Below are 21,227 nucleotides of genomic sequence, written 5' to 3' on the forward strand. Positions count from 1 at the left end.
AGTTATCGCTTTCCAAAAATATTCCTTGGGTTAAGATATTTCGTATTCTAAATTATGTACATTGACATTTTTTATATATCCAATATTTTGATATAATCATTGTACCTAAAATTACTAAAAACGTCCTTCATGTTGATTGAATGATATCAGCAGACTAACTTTTTCTGATGGAACTGTTTAGTGCAGGTCGGAAATATATATAAACTTTTAATTCTCTAACTGATAATACTATTAACTTCCAGACGCAAAAATAGAAAATATAGCCGCATCGCAGTGTGAAGAACACAATAGCCTTGAAATTCCTAAAACTTATCAATTTGTTTTCTGATATATGAGAAAAATTTTAAAATCTATATTCCAGACGAAAAGTAACATTTACAAAATTTTTACAGTGGATTTCTTGGTAACAATTTTTTTGGGTCACTTTTTGCTTGGCATTCCGATATATTGTTTCACAAACTCTCATTACCTATTGAACATAAAACAGTGGTAAGTGCACTTGATATTGTGACGGATATTATCATCACTAAGTGATACTCACATCACTAATCTGATACTAAATAAATAAAGGCACAACAACAAAAAAGTAAGCTGCCACTCTTGTGTACATCAAATCAATCATAATTTACTTACATACATGCAAAGCAACCGAGAGATACGCACTGTAATCATCAGCCGAAGTAGTACTCACATATACAAACGCATATGGTTACACACTACAAATATACATGACTATGGCTGGTAACCAAGCATGAAATTCGACAAATTATTAGAGCTTAGTAGGGTATGCGAATAAAGCAACGGAGAGTATAAAAGCAGCACAAGCTGAGTAGTCAGTAAACAGTTTGATTTATGCACGCAATTAGTTGTGAAGTATAAGTGTTTTTGTGAAGTGCCCTCAAAGTAGTCTAATAAAGACCATTTTGCATTATTGAATATTACCTACTTACTTAATTGGCGCTTAACCGCCTAAACGGTTATGGCTGTCCAACAAGGCGCGCCAGTCGCTCCTTCGCTCCGCCAAACAGTGCCAATTGGTCACACCAAGGGAGTTTAAATCATTTTCCACCTGGTCCTTCCAACGGAATGGGGGCCACCCTCTACCTCTGCTTCCATAGGTGGGTTCCGATAGAAACACTTTCTTGGCCGGAGTATCATCATTCATTCGCATAACACGGTCTAGCCAGCTCAGCCGCTGCGTTTTAATTCGCTGAACTATGTTGATGTCTGCGTATAGCTCATACAGCTCATCATTAAATCTTCTTCGGTACTCGCCATCGCCAACGCGTAGAGGTCCATAAATCTTTCGAAGAACTTTTTTCTCGAACACTCCCAAAGCCGCTTCATCTGCTGTTGTCACGGTCCATGCTTCTGCCCCATATAGCAGGACGGGTACGATAAGTGACTTGTAGAGTATGATTTTCATTCGCCGAGAGAGGACTTTACTTTTCAATTGCCTACCTAGTCCAAAGTAGCATTTATTGGCAAGATTGATTCTTCGCTGGATTTCAGTGCTGATGTTGTTGCTAGTGTTGATGCTGGTTCCCAAATAAATAAAGTCTTTTACTATTATTCAATGTTGGAGTTATTTATTCAACAGTTTAGCGATTCGAACGATAGCAGAAGGTTTAGAATAAGCGGAATTCCTCTAAATTCGTTACAATATAAAACAAATTAATCTCATTCTTTTATTTAGTTTTCAATACAAGGAATGTCTTCATCAGTGGACAACTCTGTCAAAGTTCTTTGAGATGCACGTGCATTTGCAACAAATCGTTTTAAGCTCAAACAGTGACAAGAATCTATCACGGAAAGTGTTTGATAACCGACTTAATATCTAGCTACTAAAAAAAGATTTTCTGATTGACCATTTGCATCATCAACAATTAACCAAAATTAGTTTGCTTCAAGATCCGACACTTTTCTAAACTATCTGCTAGGTGAATTGCCATTGTTCTGCTACATTTTGATGACAGCAATATTTTTGTAAGAAATCCATTGTGGTAAATTGTGAATTATATAACGGTAAATGAAGGTGTGGAAAATTGTATGGGCAGTGTTGAACAGTTTTTCCTCAGTCAAAACAAACTCGATTATAGCCTAAAAAGGACGAACATTGGATAAAAGGGACCAACGGAGCAAATGGGTTTGGAAAGGATCATTTTTGGTCCAAATGGACCGAAGTGGCAACCGTGATCACTATCACATTCATATACTATATTCCAAGATATAGTTACATTTACCACTTGCAGTCGCACCATCAGCCAATTCATGCTTAAAGAAAATGTCAAATTTCATATGTGGGCTTAGCAATAACTTTAACGCTCTCAAGTGGGCTGTAGCGTGTAAAATCTCAGATAAAGCAAACCAATCTTAAGACTGTCAATTTGTCAATGGGTTTATGTTAGCTATTTCTGCCAGTTTCTCTTTTGTCTGCTTGTAATAATGGCTCTTTACTGCGCGTTAGAAACCAGTTTTTCTTTTTATTGTGCTCTATGAATATGGCATAATTTATATATAGGTGTGTGTGTGTGTGTTTTAGATTGATGAGTAATCAGCAGCATTTTTACGTTAACTAGGTATTTTACCAACGTGTTTGATAGATTAAGTTTTTAATTTACAAGTGTCGATAATCCTTAAACAAGTTTTTTTAATTGACTATTACATTTGTAAATACATATGTGCTAGGGGGGGCTTCAATATTGTTGAGAATTATCCAAAATTATCGCCTGTCAAAAAAAAAAACAGGTTTTTGCTTTAAGTTGTGTAGGTGCCTCATCGCGACTTTAGTTTTTCCATAATCTTGTGGAAACTTATATATTTTCAAGTTGTTTTTTACCTAGAATAAATACCAAACGAGCCTAGTAAGCAAACAATTTTCTCGGACTTTTTTGTTTACCGATGAATTTCCTAAAAGAATGCGTATAGCTAAAGATTTTGGGACTCAAGGTAAAAGCTCCGGAACATTTTTTATAAAAATTTGAAATTTTCTAATGCGATTTGTATGGAAAACCTAAAGTTGCGATGAGGCACTTTTAAACATTATAATAACATGTAAGGATGTCTAAGGGTGTAACTGAAGATTATATATCAATTGTACAGCTGATTTCAGATAAATTACTTTTCTAAATAACACGTTGCACCACGCCCATTTTCAAAAATGTTTTCAAATTTTTATCAACAGTCTCAATATCAGTCCACATGTCATATTTCAACATTGTAGGTGTATATATTACTAAATAATCAGAATATTTATGTTTTTCAAAATATTATATATAAAAAGAGTGCGTGGTTATCATCAGATTCCCCTCATTTTCAAATCCCAATCTATTTGGGGTCCAGATTATACCGTATATCGAACTTGGTGAAGATATCTCAATATTTGCTCAAGTTATCGTGTTAACGGACGGATAGACGGATGGGCGGACCGACGAATATGCATTATTAAATTTTTTTTTCGATACTGATGATTTGGTATATGATTTGGTATATATCTCTTTTATACCTGTAAACCGTTATGTTACCAAAGTTAATATACTTTGTGGGTAAAGCACGCTGAGTACAAAAAGCAGAAACTTTTAAGGGATTTATTCTTGAATGTGCTGAACATTATTTTCACTATACCAAAGCAAACAAACAACATTTTTGACCAACCCTAATATCTGTTTACTCTTGAGTATATAAGTAAAATAGTTAATGCTGAGATTGTCCTAAGCTTTACTGATTATCACAAAGAAGTATTTAAACAAGTTGTACACCTGCGTTGCAGTACAACAACACCTTGTTTCTGGCAAAGTTAATGGTGGAAGTAGTTCAAAATCACATGAAAGTAATCCATTTACACACGTACATAGAAGGCGACGAAGAATATCTCACATTCACATATGTACTCATCAGCTAAGAGCAGAAGGTGTTACTCACACATACACAGGCATATAGTTAAATAACCAAGTATGCGATAAAACTGTTCCATGTTCGTGAAAAGTCTAGACCTCAGGAAAAATCGGACGTTAGCAGAATCTGTATAGTTATCAGAAATCTCCCAAATTGCGTTCCGGTATTTATTTTGTAACCCTTTTTAACACCGTAACCATCAAATATTTAAAAAAAAAAAAATAATTAAAAGCTTTTTTGTCACAAGGATAAGAGCCTTTACATTATGGTATCCGGTAGCTATCTTCCTTACTAATCTTCCTTACTAATAACTTGAGTATGAATCTAAAGCTTGACAACTTTTTCAATAGGAGCTATTTAAAACTCATTGAAAAATGTTATTTAAGACGTGATTTTTAGAAGTCAGAAAACTAGTCGGGCTAGTACCAGAAGTTGCTCATATCGGGTTCATATCCAAAATTTTAAATATCAGATCTAGCTAAGTAAAACGTGTGGCTGAAATATTATGCTTTTATAGCGTTAGCATTGCAACACAATATGTGTGCCCCTTGGTTCGAATACTTACTTCGTGGAAATTTCAGAAATTGAAACACGTTTTTTGATAAGTGCTGTAAAGGTATTAACTGAGAGTACAATTAGTCCAAAAAATTTATTAACCTGTCTGGCAACGTTCAGTTTTAAACGACGTTTCCTGAAAAAATCAGCCTATATTCGATCCATAAAATGTAGTATAAAGTGAGCATGGATTCACCATTTCATTGATAATCACTCGTATGCCATTATCTGGGTAAAAAAAATGATTAGATTTTTAGTATTTACCACAATACAAAAATAAAAATGGAAAATTTGATACATAAAACATTTACTGGATGGCGAAAATTTATTTCTTATATTTTTTGAACTCCCAGTAAGATGAGTGTTCAAATACTCTCCAAAAATCCTCGAAAACAGGTTCAAAAGTGCAAACAAAGCACGCCTCTTGAATACATACCTTAATTAAAATAAGTTGACAGAACAAAAACAGCAACAATACCAAGTTTCTCTGAAACCACCTGCATGTTGGTAAATGCATAACTTGAACACATAATTACATACGAAGTATGTGATGTGTAGAAGAATAATATATGCAAAAGAAGGAAATTGGGAAAAACTTTACAACAACTAAGGCATGACGTAGTTGAATGCGTTTGTAACCCTTTCAACTATCACAAGAGTGCGGGTTCGAATCCCACTCCCGGGAGAAAAGGCTTTGAAGAGATTTCAAGGTATAATCGAAACAGCTGTCGCCTTGTCCGTCCTGACGTCACGTTGTTTAAATTCTTCGCAAATTATTAAATAAAAAATGAGTTGAACCTTAAGCATTTTATCGCTGGGTTGTTGGTGATTCTGCAAAGAAACAGACTGAACCAATTGGGAACCATTTTCATTGTCAACATTTGGTTTGGATACATGCCGCTCTAGGCTTGTTGTTATTAAGGCGTACCCTGTCGTTACTATATAGTAAAACATAAGATAACTTGAGCATATTTCAACGCACAGAAGAAGCTCATAAGGCCGGGTTTAAAGTAACATATAACAATGCAGGCTCTAGCTTTAGCATCAGCTAACTAAACGTCGTGCGACTCTGAAAGTACAGTAACATTGACCCCAAAGCCGTAAAACCGTGGCACTCATCCCATCACCAGAGGGAACATTTGACGGCAGTCTCGGGGGGGGGGGGGGGGGGTGGTACATATATTGTAAGAGTTTTAGTTCGGGTTAAATCCTACACTGACTTTGAGGTTTTCGATGCTTTCTTTTATGAACGAAAAAAAAACCATTACACATATACAATGCATTGGTATGTGAGTTCACTACACAATAAAAGAGCATAACTAGTGAAAGCAAATTCAACTTAGAAAGCATACGGAGAATAACTCTTGCAAAAGAGTGAACTTAGAAGGCAGTTGAAAACTAAAGGCTTAAAAACTGGTCTGAGTGGCAGTTTCGTAATTATTCTACAACCTTATTTATCCGGTATTCTGGTAACCCCTGATTTAAGCGTATTTTCGAAACAATCGATCAAAATTCTTCATCTCAGAATTGGTTTCAAAAACACCAAAGTCATCCAAAAATGTAGTTAATTTGTCTTGAGATATGGCGTTTTTGAAACAAATTTATAAAAAATAAGGCTTTCTTTAACTTAATTCTGAGATAGGTGTTTTTGGAAATAATGAAGCGTTGTTCGGTTAAACTCTGAACTATGATATTATTGAACTGACATCCGGGTAACTAGGGTGATATTCTACTCCGCCTTTGGGATATTAAATATATCTTTAGTTAAGATTATTTAACGTAGCTTGTTATAATACACAAAAAAACTCTTGGTATTTAAATTCAGTTTCATTAGTGAAATAAGCGCATGCCAAACGGGCACATTTGTATGTTAATTATTTCAAATTATGTATGCAGACATGTAGTTCCAGATCAGTTAAAATTAGCAAACTTGTTTAAATTTCTTGTTTGGTGTTTTCTGTTAAAAGTTGAGCAAGTATTGTATAGAACAAGCACGGTCAATGCGCAAAGGAATCTCTGTGAATAAATACTTATTTCTAAGCTTAATGCGTCTATAATTCACCCACTGTTGTTAAATTTGCAAAAAGAGCAAAACATGATAGGTATTACATATTAACATATATCGAAAATATTATAACAGGTATAAACAAACATATATACTTATCTAAATATTAATGCCTTTAGTATATTCTTATACTTGCAGCAATGTATTATGCAATCACTTCACATTCTAGCTGCGTCATGCCATACAAAGCACTAATTTTGAAGCATAAACACTAATCCAATTGCCAAACTCAAGCTATCTGTATAATTTACAATATTTTGTACATTATTTTATTATGTTCATTGTGTCAAAATAATCTATTTATCGATCTCGTCAACGCGCCACAGAAAGTCATTCGAACGACTTGCAAAAACCAATCGGTATGCGAAAAAAATAAAAATGGCTTGCGGTAGCCAGTTTTGAAATGCCGAAAAAAAAACAATAATAAATATACGAAGTAAAAAAATTGCACTAAAAATGCCAAACAATAACTCTAGATATTGAACTAAGATAGCGATCAATGTGCTGAGAGCCACAGGAAAACATAAACTCAACGCCCCAATGAATGTGTAGAAAAATTTTAAATTTACAGCAACTATTAAAATAATATTAAATATTATGCTACGAATATTTTCAGCCTGTTAAGTTTTGTTTTTTTGGCAAATCAAAAGTTGCAAATTCCCTAATTATGGTGGGCGCCTTGCTCAGACTATGCGGCTCATAGGCCCTGGTGCTTGCCTCTATGGCGTTCCGCCCAATAGAAGACCATTGCTCAAATTCGTATACTGTAGATAGAGGAGGGAGGAAAGGAGAAAAGAATAACAAAACATTGAAGATAAGGGTGGAGAGGGCGAAGAGTAAAAAATAACGAAAAGTCAACGACATCCATGAGGGAATGGCAGTCCAAAGAGAGAAAAGTGTGTAAGAGATCTCCCTTGCAGCATCGGGCAGCGTTGAGAATTGTGAAGGGCCGTGACAGCCGTGGTCGATTCTCGCGACATGGAGAGTTAGCACTTAGCATGAACCCAGGAGGTTATAGAAAAATTAAAGGTCGCGACAATTTGGTCGAATTAAATTGTCGATACTGCAAACGATATAAAGAGAAAGAGGCAGCCATCGATTGAAGACGATAAGCCACTTTTAAACAGCATAAAGAAACAAACCCCAGCCCAGGGCGGTAGATTAACTACACACATCGAAAATAAATGCAGCTGTCAGACTCAAGGGCAGAGAAACACCAATAGCAAGAAGCAAGTACTTCGTAGGCTGAAATTTAAAAAGAGGGAAATGTCGAATAATTGCGAAGTGCCAGCAAAAGAAAGCGTCGATGTGGGAGTGGATAAAAAGAATGGAGCTTCTCTCAAAACTCCAGCTTTCTCTAAAAGGCCAAAGTAAAACAACGCTGACATTCTGGCGGCAACCGAGGTGATAAGTGACGTGACTGTTGTTCTGATTGATTGTAGCAATGTCTTCGGGCGGAGATGTCTGCCAAAAAGTAAAAATCTGTAAAAATCGAGCTTCATAATTACGATTCTCTGGGACGAACCAAGTAAATCGCTTCTCTCCTTTCATTCGGCGGAGTGGTAAAATGGGGTAAATATGATGGTCCACTTTGAGGTGATTAGGGAAAGCTGTTTCTAACCATCAAAGGCTAGATAGAAGCGCATGGCCCGAAGTGGTGAGTAGAGCACAGATTCCTACAATAAAAAAGGCAAAGATGTGGATATAATGCGTGGTAAAGTCGGAGGATACGCAGACAGAATCCAAATATCACATGATTGGATACGTTTATTGTTCTACTGAGGAGAAATGGGGTTACATCCTCGAAATAAACAAGTAGGCTGAGGACATTTTGTACATGAAGCTAAAGCCCAACAGTTCAATAATGTTGCGGGTCCTATAAACAAACTTTAAGCAAAGGAAATTGATGTCGAATGAGCTATTCCTAGCCCTAAACAGGGGTTAATTTAACATGACGCTCATCTAGGAGCCATAGCGCTCATCGAGAGAATAATATCTTACTTCAGCATTAAAGAGCTAAGGGTAGCTGCCATCGAACCAATGACATAAAAGGCCTCTATCTGGCCATCCTTTTATAAAAGGATGTTGGATAAAGAAGAGTCTAAAAAACGGCTTGTAATAGGCGATTGTGTTAATTCTTACCACAGAACATGGCTGGAAGAAGCCCTCCCCACACCGTGGTAAAGCAAAGAGATATAGATTCTCCGCTGGCGGTTGAGGAATATATTTAAGATTTCAAATTTCGTAGAACGCGGAGAGTGCTGGAATTAAGATATATATATAGAGGCCCTACAAGCCAAAAATTAGCAAAGTAAAGAGAGATTCTTGACAAAACTTAATGCAGACAAAGAATGCTTTACTAAAACAGCAGGATTTTGAAAGTCCTATCTAGCACCGAATTATTTGAAGTATTGATGAAAACGCAGAACTATGACATGGTAGTGAAGAGTTCCTCGACCGCTTATTGACACATATTTTCCAGCGGATGATGATACCGAGAAGCCGATAGAGAGTAATTATACTTCATTCTCAGGGCATGTACCCTGGAGGAGAGTCAGTAGCTGGCGATCAAAATTTCTAGTGCAAAACTGGACTGAAGGTACTAAGTAAGTACTAGTTCTTTTGAAAGTACATTTTCTTTAGTCCGAAAACCGTCAGTTTGGGTTTTCATATTTCATATTTAACATATATTTGCTAAACATACAGTCTACAAAAAACGCAAACTAGCTTTAAGGACCTCGACTATGAGGATGCTTTCTTTCCTTTCACCTCAAAAATTTCCCACTGGTTCGGAACTATCGAAAAAGGGGATAAATTCGTATTAGAGCCAATATGTAGAACTCCGGTTCGGTCCGGTTGGGATACAACGAAGTGGAATCAACAAAAGAACTAAATCTGTAAATTTGTACACTAGTACGGAGCTAACGAAATAGGGCCAATAAAGCAATCAGTTCTAAAGTGGAACTATTGTCTAATTCGGAACTATAGAAATGGTAATGCGACGGGGAGAATTTCCACCGCCTAGGATATCGTCAAGGTAAATTTGCCAGTTGAAAGCATGTGAAAGAGCGAAATAGTGTGGTTCTGCATGCACTAGAGTGCACTAGTTTTTAACAAGAGATTTCCCTTCAGGGCAGTGACTCACAGCCAAAATCTGCGAACGGAATAATCCCGCCTATGCTACAAATGTTAGATTAAATATCATATAATAACTCACGATAATTTTACATTTAAAGTCCTGTCACATCAGAACTTTTTCACATATGTGTATGCGTTTAACCCAATCTTGTGCATGATGAGTAGATTGCACGTATTTTTATGGAGAACGGCAAATCGAGCGACACTGGCGCCATCTGTCGTGAAAACGTACCTAACTTCCAACTTTTGTTGTAAGCAACGCAACGCATAAGAAGAAGAATTCGACATTTGCTTTGGCTATGAGTGTTTTCACACTTTGCAAGTGAAACTGCAGAACGGCCCGCGTAGTCTTGATAGGCTAGTATGTATGTGTGACAACTCTTTGCACTGGGTACAAATTTATATATTGCGGCCAAGTATCCTCTGGGTAGCCACTGAACATCCGTTTAGTGGTGAGCTAATGTAAGAAAGCGACAACCTGGCTAGGCCACTCTGACATACTCGGTTTAAGGGCTAGCTGGGGGATTATTCATCGGCAGCGTCTGTCCACCACGAGGTGCGGGTGCAAGCAGGCAACTGTCTTGGATCAAGCGGCTTGCTATACAACGTGCAAATAATATTTTCATCCCCGCCGAGCGGGTTGTGCGCTGGGCCTGAGACCCGCCACGTCAAACCACACTTCAATGAGAGGGTAAAACAAGCCTCGGATAAAAAGACAACCCTTTACTGAAGACGACAGACTATGGCAAACCTTTTAAGGACAATGATTTGGGGGCATGCACCTGGAACGTCCATTCCTTAAAGCGAATTGGTGCAGATGCTCAGCTGGTTGATGCCCTCGTCAAAGCAAAATCTGACATCACCGCCATCCAAGAAATGCGTTGGACGAAGCACGGAAGAAAGAAGATTAAAAACTGTGAAATCTATTGGATATAAATAAGCGCAGTTTTGGCGTCGGATTCGTGGTGGGAGAGAGACTTTGGCGCCAAGTATTATCGTTGACGCATATGGACAAACGTCTCGCCGCTATCCGAATAAAAGCAAAATTTTTGTAATATATCGTTCATCTGCGCCCATGCACCGACAGAGGAGAAAGACGATGAGGTGAAAGATGCCTTTTATAAACGATTAGAACGCACATACGAGCGCTGCCCCCGCCATTATATAAAAGTCGTGCTTGGCGACTTTAACGCCAGGGACGGCAAAGAAGGTGTTTTTTGCCCCACAATCGGAAAGTTCAGCCTACACAATGAAACTTCTCCTAATGGACTGGGGTTGATTGACTTTGCCGGTGCTCGAAACATGGTCATATGCAGCAAGAGGTTTATGCATAAATAGATATATCAACCTACATGGCTGTCCCCCCACGAAATACTCGCAATCAGATCAACCTCCAGTGTTTTAGATGTGAGCACGATCCGAGGACCGTACATCGACTCCGGCCATTATCTCGTCGCAGCCAAAATACGCATCCGTCTCTGCGCGGCAAAAACTAAGGAACAAAAAAAAAAAAACAAGGAAAACTAGACGTCGAAAGGCTGCAATCGCAATAGACTGCCAATGACTTCGCAACTCGACTCTCACTCGTATAGTATATAAATTGTAAAAATTAATAACCTGACAATCAGTTAATATAATGCTCACACAAACATATGTATGTACATTTGCACTTAAAATTAAACTTGTATTCTTCCACAGCCCACTGCGTGTTCGAGGAAGTAGGCTTTATACAGCCCACAGTGCAATTGATTTTCACAAACATTAACGCTAACTCATAAAACTGTTATTCGCAAAAACACACACATACACACATATATATTTATCAGGTCAGCATCAGGAATCAATACACTTAAAGACGTATATGTAAGTATTCCTCTATTCTTAACGGAAACTTAACTCGCACCATTTGAATTGGATAGACTCTTCTCCGCAAGAAAACGTGCCGCGTATTTCATACCACTTTGAGTGAGCTACATTTATTACTTGTTTAATTTGATGGCTTAAGACGTCTATTCCAACTTGCAGTTTTCATAAGCCAACTGTGTCGTCTAACACTCACACGAACAAATACAGCGAAATAAATAAATCCGCTTTTGGTTCGTTCATATCATCCGAATTCCCCGATCAACTCAAAATGTGACATTGGCATCACGGCAATAAATACTCATCGCATTATTTGTAATTCCATTTAAGCACTGCTGCCATATATTCTAGCTTTTCAATTAAGTTAATTTATATAATATAGGCTTGCATATAAGGTTTGTTTACTATCGAGATATGGTATATTAGTAATTTATATTTGCTGTGACTTCGCAGCTTTATAAGGAATTCATACCCAGCTGTTATTTGTGGCACGAAATTAAGAGGATTTTCAACAGGAGATGAGTTATTTATTTTTAAATGGAAATATTAAGTAATAAATTGTTGTAAAGAGATTGGTAACAACCTCTAAAATATGAACTTGGCTATGGGATGGTACCAGCTCTATTAAGCGTTAATTAAAATTTGTCAGTTATAGCTTGAACAATCCAACTCAACATTATTGATTATTATGGCAAGCTTTTATGGCAGCTTATATCTTATCGATATTATAGAAAAATCGTACATACATGTACATATGTTTTATCAAACTGCTTAGTCCGGGTTGAAAAAAGAGCCGCATGGAGCATGAGCAACTTTGTCAAGAAGGTGAGCAATTATTGTTAGACAAGTGTTAGAAGCCTCTTAGCTATTTAGATGTCTTAAAGAAAAACTGAAAAACTAAAATTTATAACAGTGTCTAAGCTTTGGTGATTCGGCAGGCGAATCGGTTTTTTATACCTTTATATTAAGTCGTTATCATGTTTGTCCCCTCATTTCTATACGAATTTTTGACCCAAGGAAAAGTCTTTTCGGTAACTTCCCGTTGAGCTTGACACTTGATACTTAGAACATAGTTCAGATCTGGGAGACATTACAATGCAAGTGCAAAAATCCGCTAGGTGGCGCATGGATCGAGATATCAGGAAAATTAATTTAAAAATGGAAATTTTGCGATCGACTTTTAACTAACTTCTCGGTGATCCAGAGACTTGAAACTTAGCACATAGTTTGCGAGTCGATGGCACTACAATTCGTGGAAAACAAAATACCGCCAGCTGGCAGACGAATCGAGATAAACGAAAATCCCTGAAAATCCCTGAAAAACGCAGGGAATCTTGCAATCGATTTTTGAGTAACTTCCCGGCGAGCCGGAGATATGAAACTTGAGTCGTAAGCCAGAACCCGGTGACAATGCAATATTTTATCAAAAAAATTCCGCTAGGTGGCGCATGGATCGAGATATTAGCAAAATTAATTCTAATTTGGGAATATTTCAATCCATTTTTAACTAACTTCCCGGTTAACAAGAGACTTGTAACTTAGCACATAGTTCGAGACCCGGTGACAATACAATTTATAGAAAAGAAAGTTCCGCTAGGCGGCGTGCTAATTGAGATAACTACAAATCTCTGAAAAACGAGGGGAATCTTGCGAACGATTTTTGAGTAACTTGCCAGCGAGCTAGAGACTTGAAACTTGAGCCGTGCGTCAGAATCCGGTGACAATGCATTATTTTATCAAAAAAAAAAATCCGCTAGGTGGCGCATGGATCGAGATATTAGGAAAACTTATTTTAATTTGGGAATCTTTCAATCGATTTTTAACTATCTTCCTGGACATATAGAGACTTGAAACCTGAATTATAGTTTAAAATTCGGTGATAGTGCAATGTTTGATCAAAAAATTTGAGCTACGTAACGCACAAGTCGAACTATTTGGAAGATTAGGCCGTACCTTCATGGCTAAACTCCTGAGAGTTGTAGGCGTTGTAGAATTCCACCTCGTTGAAGGTCCAACTCAATGCACGTCCTTGCATACTTTTAGGCGTACGCGACTTTAACCACGATTCTTTTAGATTTTCAGGCGTATGCGAATTTCACCACGATTTTCAGCTGTGCAAATTAAGTAGCTAACAAACGAGGTGGAATTCTCTTGTTATGAAGCGAAGTGGAATTCTGTTGTTTTCGCCAGTGTTGTCAGCGAATATTCCACTAATTCTATTAAATCTTGCTATTTTGAACAAATAAATAAAGATAAGAATTTTCACTTAGGAGTTACTTTAATTACTAATCAAAGTTGCAATTGCCTTTTTGTAGGCAGTACTAAAAAATTGAAAATAAAAAGATGATAAAAAAATTTTAAGGACTACCTTTATATAAATGGACAAAAAAATAGAAGGCAATTTTTCCTTTAATACAGACATAGTCTTGTTGAATTTTGACTAAAAAACTTTAATAATAGCTCTTGCAAAAGAATTTTGGGATTTAAAACTATAAAGGTGGACCACCAACATCGATAACACTCCCCAAAACCTTTGGGGAGTGGCTTTATCGTTAATACAGCAACAAAAATGGACTAAATGTTAAATGGGATTACACTGAAATGACAGTCCGTGGTCGAAAAAAACCCGTGTCAGTGCGGTAATAAAACCGGTTGCGCGATATGTGTAATGTGGTGTCCTGCGTGTGATGTGTCCCCACATGACACCACCCAACTTTTCAGTTGTAATGTGGAATCTACGCTTCTAATACCACCTAGTTTCATTGGGCACCCTTTAGAGCAATTCAACGACAATTTGTGAAAGGTCGCATTCACTGAATGGGGCGAAGCACTATTAATACAAAAACAACAACATGGACGAAATGTTCCGCCGTAGTAAAAATGGTATTGAACAGATTAAAAAACAAGACCGAGGCGCTCCTTTTTTGCTCCCCTTCTTTTCTCTTTTCTTGCCTTTTATTTTCTTTTCTTGCCTTGCCTTGATTTTCTGTCTGATTTTGCACAAACCTACCATGTTCATTGTGCCTACGTTACGCTAAAGTGTAGTGACTACACCTCCGATTACATTTTGTATACCCTAGGAATACTGAAACGATATCCACCATGATTGAAAAACGTGTTTTTGAAGTACATTGGTAACCCTACTAATAATATTGTCACGGATATTAGCATCACTAAGCTATACCATCACTAAGGCCATGCTAAGGCCATGCTAAGCGATATTTACGTCAATAATCCAATCATGTATACACATATATAAGGCAGCCGAGAGACAGATGCATTTTCTTATACGCCTATGTGTGCGCGAGAGACTGTAAACTACAAACATTCACATCAATAATTCAATCATTATGTCCACACATATGTAGGTACACGCAGCTGAGAAGCAAGGCACAACCATATGCTGACATCTTATTTGAGATGCTCCTAAATGTAGGCAATTATAATTGTGGAAGTGTCGCTCACACATACAAGAGAGAAGCTATAAATTCGTGCAATTTTAGTTATAGCTGAGAAGTTTGAGAACTCATGGACAATGCTAGTAGATTCTAGAAGATGCGAACGAGGAAACTAGAAAGTATAAAAGGCTGCAGATGTAGAGGCGCAATATTATTCAATAGCAGTATTATTTTGAAAGTCAGTTTCATTTAAGCTATCAGTTTGGTTATTAAGCTATTCGTTGCACAGCTTGAGTGTTATTGTGAAGTATTTTAATAAAGGCCATTTTTCCATTATTCAATATTGGAGTTATTTATTCAACAGTTTAGCGATACGAACCTAGCAAAAGGGCAAATAAGAGGATTTGCAGCAAATTCGTTACAATATTTATGTCATTAGGAATAAAATGATTGCAAGTTGCCTTGTCTATCTCATATATTATTCGCTATACAAATTGTAGTAGCGTTAACATACGTTTTGAGAATCAAATAGTGAATCTTTTTTTGCGGGAGTGGTTCAATTTATAGAAAAGCATTCATATAATTCTTCTAAAGTGTACTCACCGATGCCTCAATTGTAAGCAAGTAACGTTGCACCTTCTCATAATCCAACGATCTGGCGACTGTCACCTGCAAATAAAAATAAGAAAAAATTCATTGCGATTAAAATTTTTCCATTTAAAAAAGTCATAATTTATCATTGACGCATTAACCCCAACCAAACTGTACCTATGTATGTACATATGTCGGTTTCGATTACATACATACATAATAATCAATCATTAACGTTGGAGGTGTGCTACAATGCGCTGAGTGTTCACAAATGTAAGACAAATAAATGCAAAACCAAATATTGTTAATGCTGAATTGAAATCTGGTGTAGAATGCAATTTGATTGATAGCGTTGATTATTGACAATGAATGACAGTAGAAGGCCGCACAAACTTATGTAGTTTTTCATATATCAGTTGTAAATGCATATATGTACATATATACCTAGATACATCGCAAAATACCGAATTGCCACATAATTGAGACCACCGACGTAATGTGGTTTTATAAAAGTTTCAATTCGCGACTGGTAAGTTGGGTTAAGAGGTGTGTTTGTACCAAAGATCCCAAGTACAAATCACAATGAAATTAAATGCAAACTACTGGGAAAACAACGGTAAATACACTTCCGAGGAGAGTTAGGCCGAGCTTCTCTTCCAATTTTTGTCATGCCTTTTTACATTTTTTTTTACAAATGGGCTGGGCCGGCCTACATGTTAAATGCTAACTCCGAATGGCATCTTCAAGGTAGATGAATGTTCGCTGAAAAGCTTTTCATGGCAAATATACTTGGAGTCTTTGCCAAATCATTGCCGAGGGGCGGCAGCGCTTAAAAATCACCTGAGAACACAGTCGTATGAAGCAAAAAAGTACAAGCAGGTCCTCAGTGATTTCCACAACGAGGCGTCGGACCAGGAATTGCCCGTTGAATCTAGTTCTTAAACAAAAATACCCAGAACTCATCTGATCGGTCACACCTATTGGATGGAGCGAGGCACTAACAGCAACAACGGCTTAAAAATATACTTTGTAATTGACACAATTTTCGATGTTTCTTTGCCTGGGACTTGGAGCAAAGACTTTCAGTTTAATAGACGGAAGACACTACCACCACAGCACGGCGGCCGCCCTTCGGCCTGTGATTTATTATCACATTACGACTGATAAGTACGAAAATGTTACTGAATATTGAAAAGAACAATTTCATGCAATTATCCACGAATATACGATACAGTTCCATCCCCTTCAAAATTTTATCGAAGTCGGATAATTCTTTACCAATTAAAAAGTTGGCACTTAGCTCCAAAAAGTTGGTTTGCACGCGCATACAGCTGCCAATTGTGGCCTGGTTTCTAAGACGCAAGTACGCAAACTCTTTGCTTGATGACATCACATAGCGCCTGGTATTTGTTCACCATAAAATCAGTGTATTTCGTTTCCTTTTTAAGTTTGGAGGCAGTAAAACTTACTACGCAGGTATTTGCCCCCAGTGGGTAGGGAGTTAGAACATACCCGCGGTAGGTATGCCTGTCGTAAGAGGTGATTAATATACCAAACAGATTCAAAGGGTTGTTTAGCGCAACCCTTTCAAGGAGTTGCCAGCGCAATATATAGCTCCTCCAACCCAATTGGCAACCTCACCTATCCGTGGCGAATCCTGTTTCATTAACAGCCGAGGCTCTGGCAACCCCGAACTCTTCAAGGATCTAGAGGGTGGGAGGGCGGTATGGCCTAGAAGGTGGCATGTGGTCATAACAAATCGTTCCCGAGATGGTCGAGCTTGGTACCGGAACGTACCGGAACTGCATCCGGCGAAGGACCATCAACATCGATAACACTTCCCAAATCCTTCGGGAAGTGTTCTTATCGCTACAACAACAACAACTCAGGTATAATCATTTTATTTCAGTCAACAATCACGTGGATGCCAAATTGCGGTTGAACTAAATAATACATCTTGAAGTATTTGTTTCTCATGTCAGCCATCTTAGAAACAAATTAACCAAAAGTCAAACTACTTCTTTACTGTTTTAATACACCCATAACAATCATTCCTAAAAGGCTTGCGCTATAAATTATTATACTTCCATAATAAGTCCCACTTAATTTTGCGCTCCTAACCAAGCCTTATATGTAATTTAGAAAACACAAAACTCTACCAAAATGATAACTCACCTGTCCTTGATGGGGATAGGAAATTGCAAATATACCATAACCATCAGCAATAGTCATTTTCTCATCTTCGGTTTTATTTGTACTCCCTTCAACAATAAAATACTCAACGAGTCCATTAACACCAGCATCCTTGTCCAGCGCCTGAATATTTCGAAAGACTGTGGTACCGACGGGAGTGTTCTGCAATGAGAAAAAAAAGTAATAAAAGGGATTAATAAGAGGAAAAAAAGAAACAAAATAAATAGCATATTAAGATAAATACAAAAAGGAAAACAAAAAAACAAAAAACCAAATCAACAAAAGGAAATAAAATGCAATAAGAATAAATTCTGTGGAAACATTACTGTGAAAATAAAACAAATTTCATTTAAGAAAATTGCAGCGCAAGCAATAAACGAGATGCTGACAGACAGGAAAAATAGCTAAAAATGGTAAAGTGACGGTTGTACATATGCAATAGCAACAACAAAAACCACAGCTGCAGCGCTAACAGACAAAATAGCAATAATACCAATAAAAATAATGCGCTCTTGCAAATAACAGCAAATAATATTGAACAAACGTTACGCAGTTATGTTAGCCATGTATATTTTCTTGGTATTTGCTGTTATTGTTGTTGGTACTGGTGCTTATATGAGCGCACTTGCAAGTTTAGACATTACTATTCGATGCAGGTGGGGCAGTTGAAGTAAAATTACATGTTGCCATTGCAGCAATTAACATAAATTAACTTAAGCTTGAATGGTAAGTGAAATATGCGTGGCACACCATATTTGTAAACGGGAGCAAGAGCCAAGCGTGGTTTTGAGTTCTAAGCAGGCGCAGGCAAGCTCTAGCACAGAGTCGGAAAGGAAAAAAGCGATTTTTTAATGTAAGAAAGGTAGTAAATACTAAGATAAAAAAAAAAAAAAAAAATTTAGCAGTGTACTTGGAAATTAATGGATTGTACGCCGAAGTGAAGCACAATGGGATTGCTGTTCGAAGTTCGTGGTATTATCTTCACCACAGAACGTCATTTAAGTCAATGTCATCAAAAGCTGAGTTGCACATTCTCCAGCGGCTAAAATGGGCGGAGAACATGTTGTTTCTTCAATTTCGAAATTTTCAATAGAAACTAAACACTGAAGCAGTAATTGCTGCTATCGACGAATACACTCTAAGAAATCTCGCCTCATCAAGCACTAGAGAGCGCGTTAAAGCTCCAATCTGGGTCCGTGCACTGGTGCACAGAAAAAATAGCAGATATAAGCTAGAGCTATAGAACAAAATGGAGGACCAAGACCTATGTAGCAATGCTTCAGGCCAGGCAAATGCACTTAAGATGCAAACGAATGTGACCTTGCTAGCGTAGAATTAACACAGCAAGGTAATATCGAATCCAAGCGAGTTGTCATCTTGCAACTTTAAATGTAGGAAACGTTTTCAACTGTTCGAGATGAGATGACATGTTGTCTGACTTAGAGAAGCGATTCCATATTCCATGTTATCTTCAGCGCATCACCAGAAGTAAACCCAGTAATCGTATCTTTATATACCAAATTTGACCCGGTAACCAAGAATGCCACATGCGGAGTTGCACAAAAATCTATTCGCGTTACGGACCTACGGAACGTCAGCTAAGATGAATTTTTCAATCTCGTTTCATTCTTACTCGAATATGCAGAATATATTGCCACAGTCATTTAATGCCAGAAAAACTGAAAAAGCACGTAAAAAGCCCAATCAGGTCATGATACGCACGGAGAAGTAGCTGGGCTCGCGTGAACTCCAGTTGGAAGCAAAACAAAGCAGAGTTCATACTCCTAACAAAAACGTATATACCGCCAGACGTTAGCATTGAACTCTTCTCCAGAAATATAACATCATAAAAGGGGTCAACTGTTCACGAGTTACGTTAGACTGCCGACTGTTATTAAATGGCGCTTAACCGCCTAAGCGGTCAGCTATCTCTGTTTCGCGATTATTGACCCCAATTGCGACCAGCAAAGAAGGTCAAGTCTTCCCCCACCTGCCCCTCCCAGCTCAGTGGAGGTCTCCACTCCTTCTGCTTCCAAACTGCAGTGTCAACTGAAATACTTTCCTGGCCGGAGCGTCATCGTCCATTCGCATAATATGACGTAGCCAGCGAAGCCTTGATATCTTTGCTCGCTCCGCTATCATCATATCTGCGTCAAGTACTCCAGATTATCATTCTGGACGCGAAATCAACGTGCGTCTGGGAAGGAATCTAAACAAGTATCGGCATATTTGCCAAGCAAATCGATGGAAAACATTGTAGGGCCAACAGATTGCAAAAGAAAGCTGCCGATTAACATCACCCTAACCTCGTTACCACACCCTACTTGTTATGGCTCCGAACTATAAGAATTCATACTTCAGAAAAGGATGGCTGTAAGCTTTTAATATCTCTTGCACTTTATCCGAATCAGCCGTACAAATTATTACCGGACAATTCCACACTGAATTTTAGCTCTGCAAAAGTAAAAAAGAGGAGGCGAGAATGTATACGGATCAGGAGCACATGAAAGTCGTTAGCAAAGAGAGCAGGGAAGAAAGGGAAAAGCCTTTAGCCTGTAGCGAGACGATGGGAAAATGAACAAAGAGACAGACACTAACACCAATCCCACATGTTGAAGCATGGTGCATCAACATGGAGTATCAGAAAGTTTTGTGAGGCAATTACTATGTTGAAAAAATGCTCTCTGGGCATGGGTACCTAAAAAATATGTGTATTGTGTAAAAAAATTCGAAGATCCGAAGTGCTTTTACAGCGATGCAGGTGAGGACGACGAACTGACAAATGCTGACTGCAAAAATGAGTGGCGCAGAAGAGTGGTTACAAATCGGCAATTTCGTAGAAACCACTCTCAGAACCAAACAGCAGGACGCGGGAACAACAGAAGGATTTGAAAAAACGAGAAATATGTCACGCCACCCAAAACAATGCTAAAGCAGTCCTAGGGTGGGTGACGCTTGCAAATGGTTGCTTTTGAGTCCACGGACACTCGGTTTTACATCGCAATCCGAAAGAAATAACCAATTCTCCTTCTTCTAAAAATTTTCCAGACGATGAAACTTTGACATAATTTTCAGTACTAATTTGTAAATTTTCAGCATTTTATTGGGAGAATTTGTATCAAAATATCATACTGTTCAACAAAAGTTACTGAACTGCGTAGCGTATATCACTACGGAAGCTGTGAAATGCACAATAACTATTTTATGTCCAACTTGATGTAGCCATCTACTGAACAATTCATTTTGTGTTGTATGCACAGGAGACTTGACGCACCTGAAGCAAGTATTGACACAAGTAAGTACTGAGTAGCACATCAACAAAGTCATAAACCTTTTTTAAAATCATCAGCAAATACCAATAAAATGCGTCAATTGCAAGCGTAAGCAAGACGTTTGTAGTAAACTCTAAGTAGTCGGATATTATTTTAACAGAAAGATTACTAAGCACAGAACATAAACAGCTGCAAGTGTAATACATAGTGATACAAAAAAAAAATTGATTCTATTTAATATTCTTTCCGCGATCAACA

At 37.7% G+C, this 21,227-nt stretch overlaps 1 protein-coding gene across 1 annotated transcript in view; it reads right to left on the reverse strand.

Annotated features, from left to right (window-relative positions):
- Cad99C (cadherin-99C) overlaps positions 1 to 21,227 on the reverse strand; it is a 263,834-nt gene that overhangs the window by 76,543 nt on the left and 166,064 nt on the right. Inside the window, exons 5-6 of the mRNA XM_067761516.1 lie at positions 17,680 to 17,859; positions 15,517 to 15,582 (exon numbers count right to left, since the gene is read on the reverse strand). Coding sequence (XP_067617617.1) covers positions 15,517 to 15,582; positions 17,680 to 17,859 — 246 coding nt within the window. The remainder of the gene's footprint in view (positions 1 to 15,516; positions 15,583 to 17,679; positions 17,860 to 21,227) is intronic.

This window comes from Eurosta solidaginis, chromosome 1, assembly GCF_040869045.1.
Source record: "Eurosta solidaginis isolate ZX-2024a chromosome 1, ASM4086904v1, whole genome shotgun sequence".
Taxonomy (NCBI): Eukaryota; Metazoa; Arthropoda; class Insecta; order Diptera; family Tephritidae; genus Eurosta; species Eurosta solidaginis.